General features: G+C 40.7%; 1 protein-coding gene across 6 annotated transcripts in view; it reads left to right on the forward strand.

Annotated features, from left to right (window-relative positions):
* YLPM1 (YLP motif containing 1) overlaps positions 1-16,332 on the forward strand; it is a 45,569-nt gene that overhangs the window by 11,084 nt on the left and 18,153 nt on the right. For 3 of the 6 annotated variants that reach the window (XM_036384646.1, XM_036384649.1, XM_054515278.1), the window contains 13 exons: positions 406-2,721; positions 5,090-5,195; positions 7,758-8,001; positions 9,196-9,288; positions 9,657-9,831; positions 9,990-10,135; positions 10,482-10,669; positions 11,322-11,384; positions 11,684-11,803; positions 12,095-12,271; positions 12,483-12,566; positions 12,793-12,876; positions 14,324-14,410. In XM_036384646.1, the coding sequence (XP_036240539.1) occupies positions 406-2,721; positions 5,090-5,195; positions 7,758-8,001; positions 9,196-9,288; positions 9,657-9,831; positions 9,990-10,135; positions 10,482-10,669; positions 11,322-11,384; positions 11,684-11,803; positions 12,095-12,271; positions 12,483-12,566; positions 12,793-12,876; positions 14,324-14,410 (3,883 nt within the window). Of the gene's footprint in view, positions 1-405; positions 2,722-5,089; positions 5,196-7,520; positions 8,002-9,195; positions 9,289-9,656; positions 9,832-9,989; positions 10,136-10,481; positions 10,670-11,321; positions 11,385-11,683; positions 11,804-12,094; positions 12,272-12,482; positions 12,567-12,792; positions 12,877-14,323; positions 14,411-16,332 lie in introns of all 6 variants that reach the window. The other 3 variants (XM_054515276.1, XM_054515277.1, XM_036384648.1) reach the window with 2 other exon arrangements.

The following is a 16,332-nucleotide window of genomic DNA, read 5'->3' on the forward strand; positions in this document are numbered from 1 at the left end:
TATATTCAGGTTCTTCAGGTCATCATGAACCTGATCTTCTCTTATTGTGGGAGTGACTTTGCACCCCTAGTGCCTGTTTTGCAGTCCATCCACTCAGGAGGCGCGCAGGGTTGTCAGTGAAGACTAAGGCAAAAAAGTTGTTGAGTATCCGAGTCTTTTCCTCATGCATTTTTACCAGTTTGCCAGTTGTGTTTATCCGAGGGGTGCACTTTCTGTGACCTTTCTTTTCTGGCTGATGGCCATGCTTTGGCCTTCCTGATTCATCTAGTGATGTACAACTGTGAATCCCAGACATCTAAGCAACTTGACTTTAGACATGAGTTCTCTATTTTGTGTGAAATTAATCTATAGGACTTTAATATGACATGTTCATCTGAATAACATTTACTGTTGTGTCATCTGTAGATTTGACGGACCTCGAGGAAGAGGATATGACAAGTTTGAAGGCTCAAGGCAGAGAGGACCTCGTTTTGATTCCCAGCGCTCAGAAGGATACAGGTCACGTTTCGACCGACAGAATACAGATGGACAGTCTTCAAGTAGATGGGGCTCTATCCCACGAGGACCAGCAGGACAATTTTATACAGCAAATGCATCACATGGACACGGTTCCCGACCTAGTGGTCCACGGTGGATGGGGCCCAGGCCTCATTTGGGACAGCAGCAGCAGCAGCAGCAGACACAGGTAGACTCACAGTCAGAAAGCAAAGAACCTTTTACAGACACAGCTGGTGATCAGCAGTCTGTAAGCAGAACTGAGTCTACTCCTGACGCACAGAGTACAGGTCCCATTGAGCCAAATGAGGACCTGACAAACACTCAACAGGAGCCATCCAAAGCTGAAGTCAAAGAACCTAGTTCAGACCCTCCTAAAAAGTGGACATGGAGTTCACATGATCCCAACCAGCAAGTAGAAGAGTCCAAGGCACCCTCCCCACCTATTCAGAACCAGAATACAGTACCCCCTGCAGAAGGAAATGAGGATTTGGATTCACCAGATGGCCAGTTGACTGCTTCAGATAGCACCCAGGGCCTACCTGGACCAGAAGGCAGAGGAAAAGGGCCATTCATGCATGAAGATAGAGGAAAGGGACCAGGAAGCAGAGGAAGGGGCCGTGGCAGAGGGCAGGGGGATGGCCGCGGCTGGGGAATGGGCCGTGGCCGGGGAATGGGAAGGATGGATGGTGGCCGGGGAATGGGAAGGATGGACGGTGGTTGGGGAATGGGCAGGATGGACGATGGCCATGGCCGGGGAATGGGCAGGATGGACGATGGCCGTGGTAGAGGATATGTATACAGAGGCAGGGGGCAGGCTAGGCAGCCATCCATCCGTGGCAGGGGAGCGTTCAGGAGGGCAGACAGCAGGGAGAGGATGCCAGATAGACGGTCAGGCAGCAGGGAGAGGATGCCAGATGGACAGTCAGGCAGCCGAGAGAGGGGGCTGGGTGGACGGTCAGATAGCCATGAGAGGGTATTTTCTAACCGAGACAGAGAGCCACCTGGACGGACAGGCAGCTGGGACAGGGGACGGGCAGGAAGCCGGGAGAGAGGCCCGGTGAGACGCGCCTCTAGCCGGGAAAGAGAGCCCATGCGGCGGGCAGGTAGCCGGGAGAGGGAGCCCATGCGACGGGCGGGTAGCCGGGAGAGGGTCCCCGTCAGGCGGGCAGGTAGCCGGGAGAGGGTCCCCATCAGACGGGCAGGTAGCCGGGAGAGGGACCTGGGCAGGCGGGCAGGTAGCCGGGAGAGATGTCCCATCAGAAGGGGAGATAGCCATGAGAGGGAAGCAGGAAGATGTGAAACAGGCAGTATGGGTAAACCCATTCACCTAGGAGACGACCCTGACAAATTGCCTCCGTACCATCGAGATGAAACATTCAGGGGTTCTTGGGGTCACGAAGATGATACAATGCAGGAGGAATTTCCTTTAGATAGTCAAGATGACCCGTCTTTGGAGCATGAGCAGTTGGATGAGTGGGAAAGAGAACAATACTGGAGAGATCACAACTCTGATTATCAGGATGATTCTGTACATGTGTATGATCGAGATGACAGGTTGCAATCCCACCATTCACTGCCTCCATTGTCTCCCCTACCACCACTACCTCCTTTATCATCTGATCACGACAGACGAGATTCGTGGTGGGATGACTGGAAAAGGCCAAGAGAAAGGGAACTGGAGAGAGATCTAGATAGAACTGGAAGATCCTCAGATATTTATGATCAAGATTTAGACAAAGAATGGGATAGAGACTGGGACATGAGACCTATGGATAACAGAGAAATGGGGAATCGTGACCTGGATATCCCCCCTCTACCACCATTACCACCCCTTCCACCTCTGGACAGGTATCGTGAAGATAGGTGGAGGGACGATAGGAACAGAGATCATTATGACAGAGATCTCCGAGACAGGGGCGAGCTTAGGATTCGAGAATATCCGGAGAGATATGACACGTGGCGGGAGAAGCAAGACTACCTTCCTGAAAGGACTGACTGGGAGAGGGAACGCTTGTCAGATAGGTGGTATCCAGATGATGGAGAGAGACTGAGGTCCCTGGATGACCACTCAGATACATCCCTTCCTCCCCCTTCACATTCCTCTGATATGCTGGGAGCAGATTCAAACCTGGACTCTGACCAGTCCTTGGGAGGAGTGATGGTCCTAAGCCAAAGACAGCATGAGATAATTCTGAAGGCTGCCCAGGAGCTCAAAATGCTTCGGTGAGTTACCTGGTTCTGTGATTTTGAATAGGAATCCCATTCTGTGGGATCCATTTGAATCAACACAGTAATGGCTTAATTTCTTTTACCTGCAGCATGATAGTAGGAGCTCATGTGGAAGAAGTTATTTGGAGTACTTTTACCACAGTTTTTGTAGATGGACTTTTTTCTTAAATAGATGATTGTCCCTTTCCCTGTGAATATGGTGCTCCATGTATGGAGCACATGCTCCATGTGCTCCACTTTCCAGGAAGAGATCTGTCCCATCATCTCATCAATCTTTTTGTTATCCTCAAATAAACATGTGGATAATTGTTTTTCAGTATTTTTGGTAGTATCAGATGAGCTTAGTGATAATTGCTTTTTAGTACTTACCCCTCAAGACCTACATTAATGTAGTTCTTAAGACCTAATTTTTTTATATTGCTCACTTTTAAGTTAAAACATAGGTGGGTTTTTGTTCATTTGTTTGGCTTTTTACAGAGCCTCCTCATTTGAAACCAAATATTGTCAGTGAATAATTTTCTCAAATTTGGTTGATCTTAAGTTCTGGGAATCAGCATAAAAGGAGTGATATAACAGTTAGGAAGATATGAATGCAAGAGTTTATCAAGACTGCATTTTTAGAAAGCAGCTACTAGACTTCCTAAGTGTTTATTATGAAATTGGTAATAGGAGAGATGGGGCTGTATGAGGCTTTCAGCAACCTAATCTAGTGAAAGGAAGGCTGGAACTAGATGATTTTTAAAGTCCCAACTCAATCCATTTCATGATAGAGATGTTTTGCACTTTTCTTCAGACTGTTTTGTTTTCAGATTTGTAAGATTGCTGAGCACCTGTCCCATATAGAAGGTCTTGGATGCATGCCAAAATGCAAGAAAAATAATTTTTTTAAAGGGAGAACTTATATTCTGAATAATTTAATAACTTACTACAGTCAGATTAATTCAATGGTGTTATTAACTGCGAAGTCTGTGTTGTAAAGTAGTATTTGCTGAAAGTTTGGAGTAACATTATTTTCAGCTTCCTGACTTTCCCATTGCCTCAGTTGCCTAGCATATGTTTTGCTGTTTTTTGTGTCTAGCTGCAAGCCAGTCACTTAGGCTAAGGAACATAGTTTGAGAATCACTATGAGAGAAATTTATTAGGGCTTAAATAATTTAAACATAGTCACTAAAATGTTTTATGTAAAAAGTAGTTACATATGCATCTTTCAAAGCCAGTAAAAAGGGGAAATATAAACATGATACTGATTTTTAATAGAATATGAGAGTAATCTTCAAATTAATTACACTGGTACTTCTCATTAGGTTCTTATGGGCAAATGATTTAAGTCTGAACAGTAGGAACAACTTTATGGAGATTACTTATTAATTTTTATGGGGATTTTTTGGGCCAAGAGTTACACCAGTAGTGTGGTATATAACTGCTTTCATCTCCAAAACTAAAGCCTTCATCTGGCTTTGCTTTTATTGTGTGTGAAACAGCATGGTCTCAGCTGCAGCCTGCTCTGTATTTGTGATCTAGTGTAGTGCTCAGTTTACTCTTTTGTATTTACAAAATGCTGAGGATTCTTTTCTTTGAGCCAAGTTCCCCTTCTGCTGAACACTGAACTGGTGCATTACTGGTTAGTGTGGTTTCTGTTACGCCTTGTTACAGAGGTATCCGAGGTATCCCATTCCTAGCTGTCATTTAGAAACTGCTTCTATACACAGAGTTATTAGCAATTGAAAAACCTAGATTAAAAAATGCTAACAAAAACTGAAGGGAAAGGAAATCATATTCACTAGAACTTTGTAATCCAGTGATTGTAGTACTCACAGCTGAACCTGTTCTCTGCTCTGTAGAGTATGTATTGGTTGTGTATTAAATAGCATTTTGATATATAAACCAAAGAAGCAAAAGTTAGACTCATTGTTTGGTTTTTTATATATTGGAATCTCTTGTGCTTTGTTGGCCTCAATCCTGTTACCATGTGAACCAGAGCAAGTAACTGAGAGCACTTAGGTATGTGTTTCCAAGGGGTTTCTTGCTTGCAGAAGGTGTTGACAAAAACCAAAATCCAGCTTTTCTCTTTACTGTTCAAATGGAGTGATTCTGGCAAAGCACAAAAGCATAACTACATGTCTCAGGAAACTTGTGATCAAAAAGCGTGGAGCTAATACACTAAATGCCTCCATGGTTAGGTGGATGTGAAACAGGGATTTCTGAATCACAGCATTGCCCATATAAAGCCTGCTGTGTCCTTTTCTTCTTTTGGTTTTGACTCTGGTACTAGTGTAATACGTGTTCTCACCATGAGCATTGATTTCTTTAATTTTTCATTTAAGCTATAGACTGATAACACTTTCTTATGATGCATGTGCAGGGAGCAAAAAGAACAGCTACAGAAGTTGAAGGAGTTCAAACCTGACATTTCCACCCAAGACTCTCCAAGATCACAGAGCACAAGCACAAGGCCAGGTGCCTTTCAGGTAAATTCATCTTACACTGATGACATGTTGGTAGCAATTACTGTTTATGTATGTTGAACCAGTTCTACACACTGATGGTCAAATTTCTCTCTGGAGTGCTTTCCCAGCAATCCTTACAACCTTAGCTATCTTCTGTTGAGGCAAAACAACTTCTTCGTTTCTTTAAATTTTCCAAAGCATTTTCTGCTCAGTCTGTTGCAGCAGACCTCTCGTTAGGGGTTGAAATGAGCCAAGGCACGGACTCTCATTTAAAACCTGAAAAGGGTCCTGGTTTATTCTTCTTTACAGCTTAGCCATCCCGACTCTGACTACAGCAAACTCCTGCTGTTGGCTTCTCTGACAGACTGACTGCTGGCTATTTCCTGCTGGAATAGGACTGCAAGTATTTCATTGCTGCCTCTGACTGCAGGCTTTTACCTAGCTCAGCTATGACTGCAGGCTCCAACAGTAGACTCTATCAGACCCAGACTGACCTCGCAGCAGATCTTTTGCAGCAGCAACTCTCTTCCTTGTTTTGTTCTTCTTTGTGTCTCTCTGGATCATTCCTTCTTTCTCAGGCCTTCTCTACCTCCTCAAGGTCCTCTTCCTCAAGGCTCTCCCTGACTGGCCAACCCATGCCTTCTATCACACTTACCTTTACTAGTCAGACCCCATTAAGGGCAAGGCTATTCTTCTTTGGTAATTAGTACAACTGTGACTTATCAGGGGCGAGGACCCTTGTAATCCCTTCTTCTACACCTACAAGTCCACCATGTCTTCTGAGTATGACCCATCAGGGATGGTTGCACATAAAACAGTCTACATTGCTGTAGGATAATGTGCGAAAAGAGGCGAGCTCTCCCAAACCAGGGACTTAAGGTTCACAAGAAGACCCTATTTTTCTTTGCTTAAGTTCTTTCAATTTGCACTGCTTTTCCTACTCCAGGAGCTATCTCCTCTTTGAAGTTGGGAAAACTTGAGGACACATCCGTCAGAAATGGAGATATTTCAATGTAGCATGGGCATTAGCCTTCTGTTTGCTGTTTTTATTGGGAATTTTTATTACCTTCTAGAATATAATGAAGTGCCTGGAAACTCATGTTTGTGTACCTCCATCCTGTTGTGATGCAACTACTCCTCTACTGCTTAATTTCCTGTGCAGTTCTGGTAACTGTTCTCAGATGCTTATATTTGGGTTTTTTGATAATTCAGAAATCAACTGAACTTCTGCAGTCGTGCTAACTCAGGTTTATAAATCATTCCTAGAATGAGTAAACAGTTTTGTTAAATGTGTATTGGAGGAGACATCTGAGTTGATGCACCATCTTTGTTCTTCATCACATCTTAACCCCAAAGTTACTCACACCAATAAATTTAGCCATAAGGTCTTCTGGCTCTGACATTTAGCCAGACCAACCTTTTTTTGTCCCTCCGTCCAGGGAAGTGTTATGCAATGAATGAGGCACTGCAAGTTTTCTTTTTGCTTAGGTGACCTCTTCCTTGTTTACAGTGTCTGTAAAGTAAAATAATGGAGCTGGTTTGCTACCAAGATATGTTGATGCCTTTAGGAAGTTAGAAAATATCAAAATACAATATCTCAGACTACTTCACTTGTCTGCCTAGAGGTTTTCAAACAACTTTTGTCTTTCATGGAATTCTTCCTTCCAGATATTTCTGCCATGACTTTGAGATGTTATTACAGAGCTCACCTTTGTATCTACAACCGTCATGCAATTTTTGTTTTATGTTGCTAATAAGGCTGTCTGTAACTTGGCATCTGCTCTGATGCTGAAAAGTCTTGTAATGTGTGGGGTTTCTTGTGGATGTTTGGTTCATGAAGGATTTGGTTTGGTTTGGTTTTTGACTAGGCAAGACCTTCCAATTTCTTATGTTCTTCCGATATTTATTTTATTAAGGTTTTTCCAGGTATTTCTCCTCTCTGAATTTTTCCAGTGGTTTCCACAACTGGCTTTATCAATCCTTTTGCATCTCACCAAGCTGCCCTACTTTCAGATTTTCAGCCTTCACACAGACAGCAGGAATCTTTGCAGACAGCAGGAGTCTTTGGAAATAAACAGTAGACACATTTGAACTGAGATAGGCCTACTGGAGCTAAAATTGGTAAGGTTATTTTGAAGAAAATCAGTAGTGTTTAAGCCTTCACATAGTGAGAAAATGCAAAATTAAATCAGGCCACCAGTTTTAAAAAATAGTCTTCCTACCTGTAGCACCTTGATGGAGGTTCTAGAAAATGTGTATGGTTTGACTACCAACTGCCATTGCACATACTGAGGATGAGAGAAGGTTAGTTTGCAGATCTACATTAAAAGTGCTTTCTGCATCTAGGTCTCTTCTCAGCTATCTTCAGAGGCACCAGTAGAAGCCCAAGCTATTAAACCTTCTCCTGCTGTTATTATAAAGCCTCCTGTGTTGTTCAGACAGTCCACCCCTGTGGCAAGACCAAGTGCCCCACTGGCAAGGCCTACTACACCTATGACAAGGTCACATGCTCCACTTTCTACTCCAACTACAACCCCAAGTCATGGTCAGTCTTTAAAACCATCACCTTCTGCTGTGGAACAGGAACGCTGGGATGAGGACTCTTTCCATGGACTGTGGGACACAAATGAGGATAAAGGTGCCAATATGGAGTACGAGCTGTGTAAGCAGGAGTCCATGATGCCTCCCCCTGTGTCCTCACCCGTGAAGGTACCTGCTGTCCACACCTCCATTCCACCAGCTGTACCAGTGTCCCTTTCTCCGGTTATTCCAGCGGTTCCCAAAGCACCCATCATTCAGCAAACGGTGGATTATGGCCATGGGCGAGGTGGGTATCACAGTGCATTTGATATGTATCAAAGAGCTAATTAGTCCTCCTGATGTTTTGTTTTTTTTTTTAAGGAGTGTGCCATGCAAAGTATGCATGTTCTGCAGTTGATGTGTAGGCTTGTGTGCATTAATGATGTAATGCTGATCAGTTATAAGGAGTCTCTAACCTTTAACCAGTTATGACTCTGAGTTTAGTGTTTTTCTTGATGCTTTTAGAAAGAGCTATTTCATGTTGGTGAACAGTATATATTCTATGGTTACTATTCCATGAATGGTGTATAGCCATGGGTGCTTCTAGTAAGTACAGTGTTTATTATTGTACTTACTAGAAGCACCCATGTGCTTCTAGTTATGTTCTGTATTTAGGTTGATAGTGTTACTTTCCTTTAATCCCTTTGTAGGTGAGTATGGAAATAACTGGGCTAGAAGGTACTTCAGATGGTTAGAGTTCTTAGATGTGACTTAAAACAGAATGTGGCTGGTGTTTGCATTATTTATATACTGCATAATGGGTGTGAGGTACCCTCTAGGCAGAGGGGGAGGCAGAGTCTGGTTCTGAAGGGCATGCACCCTATACAGTTGTTTAACACATAGGTAAATAGTGGAGGGCTCTGCTTTTTACTATTGAGCTTACCAAGGCTAAAATTCAACACTAGTTCTTAATAGAATTGATCTCCCTCCTTTAAGAGGAGTGAAATCATGTCATAAAGAAGTTCTTAAATTGTGTATTGTCATTTAAAGACTGTTTTTTCTCTCTCTAAAGTACCATAACAGGACTGGAAGCCATATCTGTTCCATTAAGTAGATGTTTTGCTAAAAGCTGTTTGAAAAATGTCATTGTTGTGAGACTTTCAGTTACTATTCTTGACATTACAGTAACTCTGTGAGTTATTAAAACTTACAGAGCATTTTAATGTTTAGAATTTTTTGACACTGCATGCTACCTGAACTCACCAGAAAAGGCAGAAGTCCCATTGTTGAGATGGAGTGGTTTACATACACACACACAAACCCACTTCATCCTTTAAAAACCATGGTGCTGTTTATTTATATAAAGCTCTTTTTGCATTTTCCACTAAAAGAAATTATGGTAGTTTGTTCTAGTCACTTTTGACTGATTACTTTTCAAGAGGAAAGAAAATACAAGACATGTGTTTTAAAACCTTAGGATTTTTTTTTTATTTTCAACCAGATATAACCACGAGTAAAGTGGAACAGATTCCATATGGGGAGAGGGTAACCCTTCGTCCAGAACCTCTACCGGACAGGCAAACATTTCAAAAAGGTAGGAGGTGCTTGGCTAGCTTTCAAAGAGTTAGTTAGCTCTTAAGAAAAGTTGTAAGATGCTAAAAGCTTGTTCAAATTAAGTAACTCTTGTTTAAGCTAGAACCACTTTATTTTCTTCAGAGGTCCATAAGATTAACAGTTTATATTTTCAAGAGGAGTACTGCAGTCAATAACCTAGCCACTTTAAAAACTCACTTTGTAGCTTTAAGTAGGACTTCATGGTATGGTTGTCTCTTGTACAGTTTAGAAAAGAGTGTCTGATAAAGTGCATCCTAGCTCACATACCATATACTTTTTTTGCACTCTTACCTGTTGCCTTCTTTTTCCAAAACAGTAGTTTGGATTTCTATGGGTTTCTCCCTTCAGAGCATCCAGGTCGCTACAATAGAGAAAGAGATCGTGAGCCTTATTTTGAGCGTCAGGGTAATTCCAGCACAGATCATCGGGATTTCAAGAGGGAGCGGGAATTGCACAGAGATCGAGGCTCTGTGGACTATGAACGAGAGAGGTTTGACAAGGAGCGGCATCCCCGAGACGATAGGTACGTGGTTTTGGAACACTATGGACATCAATACAGTTGAGGCTGTATTGTGTATCAGGCTGTCCATTTTGCCTCTGAGGTACATGTTCCTTTCACTCTGGAATCCACAGTGGAAATTCACAAAAATACACAAAATACACTAAATACTTTTTTGGCAGGGTTCTTCCTACCACACCTTCAAGGACTCAGTCTTACCGTGACAAGAAGGACCATCCATCCTCCAGGCGAGGTGGTTTTGACAGACCACCATATGAACGAAAGACAGATCGTCCAGCATATGATCATGGGCCTTCTATGTTTGGAGGTACCGTTTCTCTACCTTAAAGTCTTGCTAGAATATTATAAAAAATAATGGACTTGCAGAGGTGAAGATTAATTGGTAGAAGATTGATTTGCAGTATTTGTTTGTTCAAAATATATAATTCAGGAAAATCTCTTTAGGTGGTGGTATTTAGTTTTGTTTCTCTGTGGTGTTTGAGATCATGAATGAAACCATTATATACTCCGCTAAAAACTGTCTTTGATTGCAGTAGGTTTAAGAGTAGAAATTTTAATTATTTATGAGGACATATCTGTTAATTTAAGTTAAAATAATGAAGGTGTTTAAATCAGCTCTGAACATCCTAATTTTTTTATTTTACTGAACTAAGAAAATTCTTCTGTCCAAACACTGGAATTTGAAGGTGATCGTAGAAATTACCCTGAGGAAAGGATTCCTATTTCTGCTCCATCGATGCCTCGTCAGCCACCACCTGCTCCACGAGTAGAAAGGAAGCCAGAATCTAAAAATGTAGATGATATTTTAAAGCCACCAGGACGGGATAGCAGGCCAGAGAGGGTGAGTGTACAACATTCTGAAAGCAGCAATCAGTTTGAACAAGGTCTGTATTCAGATAGAATGCTGGTGGATGTAATATGTTGGGAACAAGTGTCCATTTGAGGAAGCGCTGGAAATTAGCTTGGTTCCTTTGCAAACACCTGGAGTGTTGTAGCATAGCTATTAGGAGTCCACAGAGGTGGTAAACTTCATTGGAATGCTCAAAGCAAATTAGTGTGTAATATTAAGGTATTTTGCCGTCTTCTGAGGTCTTCACTTTGGTTTTTGATGTATCAGGGGAAAAACTTGTCTCTACCCAGCGATTTGGCAATGCACCATATTATATAAGAAAGAACACAATTTAGGCTATAAAACATTTAGGTAAGTTTCATTCAGTTGAATGAAAGAAGTTAGTGAACTGAGCCAGATCTATAGCATGCAGCCTAAACTGCTGTGGTGATTAACATCAAAAACTCTGAATTAGGTGCAACTACTACCATTTCTCACAGCCTGGTTTCTAAAACAGACAGTGAGTGCTTGATGATATGCAAAATTCTGGAGAATTATGTGTTGTGAGCCCACAGCACATAATTCTCCAGAAGAAAATATTTGCAAAAAAAGAGTCTGTTAATATAGTACAGTATCATATCTGCTTACATGATCTTTGTTTCAGATTGTGATCATCATGAGAGGGTTACCTGGCAGTGGAAAGACACATGTAGCAAAACTCATCAGGGTATGTAAACAGGCACTCACTGTGTAGTGCTGCTTGTCTTTTACATGTGCTTCTACTGTTTGCTTTCTGTTTGCCTAGAATTCAAGTCTGTTGTTATTTCATGTTCCATGTCTTCATTTGCTATGTGAATCTCCACCAGTATTAGCAAGCAGGAGGGATACTACTCTCTTCTTGTTTTTACTATTGAGCAGGGAACTGCTGTTGACCAAAAATATTTTTAAGATTTTGAAGTATTTTGAAGTGTAGCAGAATGGAATTTTTACAGCAAATGTATATGCTTTTTTTTGCTTTCTTCCCAGGATAAGGAGGTAGAATGTGGAGGACCTGCACCAAGAGTGCTCAGCCTGGATGACTACTTTATCACTGAAGTGGAGAAAGAGGAGAGAGACCCAGATACAGGAAAAAAAGTTAAAAAGAAGGTAGTCTTAATTCTGTTGCTTTTCTTGACAAAGAAACAAGACATTCTGGAAAAACAGTGGCAATCAGAATTCCAGTCTGTGGGTTGGGAAGAGTGCAGAGGTCTCTGGGCTGTTTCTCAAAACAAGCCAATATAACTTAGAGTTATATTAGGGTGGTATGAGCAAATTCTTAAAAACTGTCCTGAAAGGTGTTTTTCCCACACCAGTGTACTTTGTGGTCATGCCATTCAGGTGTTGAATTTAGCCATTTTATAGATGTCCTCTTTCTTAATACTTTTGTCCTTGGTAAAGGTGATGGAGTATGAATATGAGGCTGATATGGAGGAGACCTACCGTACCAGCATGTTTAAAACTTTCAAAAAGACCTTGGACGACGGCTTCTTTCCCTTCATTATCCTTGATGCTATCAATGATAGAGTGCGACACTTTGAACAGTTTTGGAGTGCTGCAAAAACAAAGGGGTTTGAGGTAATGGAGCCTAAATAGCATTTGAACTTGCTGACAGCCATATGCTGATGTTTCTAAACTTTGGAATGGAAAAGTCTCCCACATTCAGGAAAAATGCTGTGGTTTACAGTTACAAATTTACCTTTCTTTAAGTGTACAAATGCAGGGTGTATCACAAGGTAGACAAAGAGCTCCAAAAATTTACAATATTTAATAGTCTTTTTCTTTCTAGGTGTACTTAGCTGAAATGAGTGCAGATAACCAGACGTGTTCCAAGAGGAATATTCATGGGCGCAAGCTAAAGGATATCAGCAGGGTAACTATATACATCTGGAGTCATACTGTGCTTTGGGGCTGCTGTTGTTTGAAAACTATAGACTACATAATGCTTACACTTTTCCTCTAAGAAATACTGGTAGTTATTTCATGGGATTGATTAAAATTACTGAAGTACAGATACATCCTGTTAGCAATCAGGAACCAAATTTTCCAATGAATCTGTTAGATTTTTAGAGGTGCTTCATTTTTGTGTGTTTTGTTAGATGTCTGATCACTGGGAGGCAGCACCACGCCACATGATGCGCCTGGACATTCGTTCTCTGTTGCAGGATGCTGCTATTGAAGAGGTGAGAATCTCTGTGCTTGTTAAAACTGCAGATTAGGTCAATGTGACTTTACTGAAAATATGAAGCTGACAAAGATGTGATCACAGCAAGGCACTTTAGAAAGCCAGAATCACTGTCAGGAAAGTGTATTTTGTTATTATGAATTACCCCAAACATGAATGTATATTTTTACCTTTTATCACCTTTTTGAAGCTCAGACTTGGGCATCTTTGAGCAAAAGTCACTTTGCTCTTAGCAACTGTTGAATATCAATTAAGGAGATTAAAGAGAAACTTTGTACTTTTAGATGAAGCTCAGCACTTTTTACAGGTTACTGAGTTATTTAGATCACATTTTGAGAAAGTAGTTGGAGAAAGTAAGATAAGGAAATAAACAAATTTGAACATGGTCCTTGTTTTGAGAAATACAGGTGTTTAGCAGAGAATGAAGAAATAAATAACATGTAGCAGAAGGCTGTAATTGCCTTTTCATTTCATTTGCAGTTTGCCATGACATGCATCTTTGGTGTATCAGCTTACTGTATTGTTGCCTTCTTCAGCAGTTGTGAGGAGCTGTGGGCATAAATTAGTGTTTAGTTGTGTGGTCTTTGTGAATAAACCATGTCTTGTTGCTGTTGGAACAGCTCCTGACACAGCCATAGAAACGGATGAACTGCTGAAGTAGACAGAGGGTCTTTGCAGGTTGTCGCAATGTTAGCAAGTTATTATTACATCTCCAAATTCTTTGTACTGGAAAATAGTAATCTTCAAGAGGACAGCAAAAGGTTCCACTCTAAAGTAGGCTCAGAGAACAGCAGATTGGGATTTACAAGGTTTTGCAAATTATGTAAAGGACTGTACAGACTTGGGGAGTTCTACGTATTCCAGAGTATATGCATGGGTCCCCAGTACAGCTGTGGAGCCCAGACAGTATTGCATTAGATGAGCAGAGTTAGATGTTATGTCTTCATTCTTCTGTTGTTATGCTGAACTCTGTGGTTACTATTATTCTTTACTGTGATTAAAAAAAAAAACATAAAAGATAAAGGCTCAGTAGCGGTGTTCTATGCAGAGGTAGCCATTCCAGGTAAATAAAAATGGCAAGTTTAAGAACTTTTTCTGAGATTGCAAGTTTTGAAATGTGATTGTGTGGGAAGCAAGAGAAGTATCTTGCTGTCACAGATAGTGGTAACACAATGAATGCATGTGAAGGAAGGAATGAAAAATTTTTGCTTTTCCCCAGAAAATCTTTGTAAAGAATTTTCTTTGTCACTCTGTTGCTAGAAGAGAATGTGCTTCTTACGAAAGCCAGAATGGATACAGGGTTCATATATATTGCATCATCATACTTTCAAAGATGAATCCTTTCTTTTCAATTTGAATTTGGACATCTCTACTTATTCTGTTAAAAAGAAAATAATTAAAATCCAGACACTGCCCTGTAAGTCTGTGCATGTGCTTTGGAACAGGTGGAGATGGAGGATTTTGATGCAAATATTGAAGACCAGAAAGAAGAAGCAAAGAAGGACACAGCAGAGGAAGAAGAAAGTGAACTGGTAGGAGACACATCAGCCATCCCTAACAAATTGTTCATTAATGTGTCTGAGAGAGAATCTCAGTCTTACAAATGCCAACCCATTGCCGTTCTTAGCAGTGCGATCTTAACACACATGTTTCTAGCAGTTTTTTACTTAAACATTTCTAGGAGAACTTTAATGATAAATCCTATTATTTCTTCCTAATTTATTTCTAAGAATATGTGAGTATGTGCTACAAACAGTATTGTCTATAGAGCATGATAACATGCCTCATAGAGATATTTTAAATTGCAGTACATAATAGCGCTGTCTTCCAGATAATCTAAGAATGACACAAAGTGGAGGGATGGGAACAATGGGCAAAGATTAATTTAGCTTATTTCCTTTCATGTGTCTAAAGAACTCTCCTCAACTGTCACAGTATATAGTAACAGTTATGAAGACTGCTTTTTCTGCCACGGTTGACTGACTTTGTTTGTCAGGTGGAATTTCCAAGGTGAGGCATTAGGTCTCTTGGATAAATAAAGGTTACAGGATTGCCCTGAGGGCTGGCTTTTTTAGGTATGTATTTAAAAGGCTACAAAAGGCTTCCTGCTGTAACTTCTTGGTATGTGTTGGAGCTGCAACTGGTCTGTGCTTGATGAGCTGAATGTCTCAAATCTTGGTGCCCACAACCAAGCAGTTAAAGTTCAATAAACAGGAAGTAACCAAAAATGTTTGAGTTGAGCAAAGTGTTTTTCCTTGATGGAAATTTACTATTTGTCAGGAGTGGCAGATCAGAAAGCAATTGAAATCAGAATTTTAAAAAGCTTAGGAAAAGTGGATTCTAATAAACATCTGTTTCTTTCAACATGACTGATTTATTCTCTTTACTAAATTATTCTTTGGCGCAGAAAAGGAGACTGCATAAAGTGTGGTTAGAACATTTCAAAGATGCATCCATGTTTACAAGAATATGGCTGCTAGTCCTGTTTCCATGAGCTATAGTTAAAAGAAAAAGTTGTCTTTAGCTTTTGAGACATCTGTGCATAACTCTGTGTGTGTATGTGTGTGTTTATGGGTTCTGGAGAGTGTCCTAATGTACAGCACTTATAACAATAGGCCTTTTCTTTGGGACAAAGAGAAAGCAAAAAGTAATCTGCATATACGAATGTGTTCTATTCAGATGCACAAGATATGAAAAAGAGCATTATCTGCTGTGGGTAATCTCTTGAATTCAGTCAGATGGCTAATCTCAGAGAATTATGTCAGACAGAAAGTGGAACAGGACACTGTATTCACTATCTCTTGCCCTTTTGAGAACATTTGATAAGGGTTATGCAATTCATTTTGCTGCATTTAATCCTGTGAGAAAAGGGAGGTCTGAAGCTCCTGCCATCTGGCAGATGTCTTTGAAATATCCAACTGTCTTGTATCAAAGGATAAAGTCTGAATCTTTGCTTATCCTATTTGAGAACCAGGATATTGTATAGATTCAGCACACAATAGGCCATTTCACACCATCAAAGTCACTCTTCTTGCTATTATCAACTCCCATAGGATTGTTTGTAGCATTCAGACAATTCCTGCTTTTCTGTGCTTGATGGTATGAATTACTGATACATTTAACTTAGTGTTCTCACCAGTGTATCCCACATCACTTTGTTTAATGCAGGCTTTTAGCTGTGGTGTAAACTCTCTGAGCAAGCTTTAAAGTGCAACTTGGTTTAAATGTATAAACATATGTATATACATGAAGTTTATTTATTTGTTACAAGGAGACATTGCAGCACAAACTGTTTTGGTTTGCATTAATTACAAATTTGATTAAAACCAAGAAAATCCAGAGATCTGATAACCTCGAGTCACTGATATATGTTTGATAGAAAAAGGTCATTCAAGGATTTTTTTAAGAGCAGTGCTGAATATAATCAAATGCAGTGTGGCTCTCTGGAATTTAC

This window comes from Molothrus ater, chromosome 6 (genome assembly GCF_012460135.2).
Source record: "Molothrus ater isolate BHLD 08-10-18 breed brown headed cowbird chromosome 6, BPBGC_Mater_1.1, whole genome shotgun sequence".
In the NCBI taxonomy this organism is placed as follows: domain Eukaryota; kingdom Metazoa; phylum Chordata; class Aves; order Passeriformes; family Icteridae; genus Molothrus; species Molothrus ater.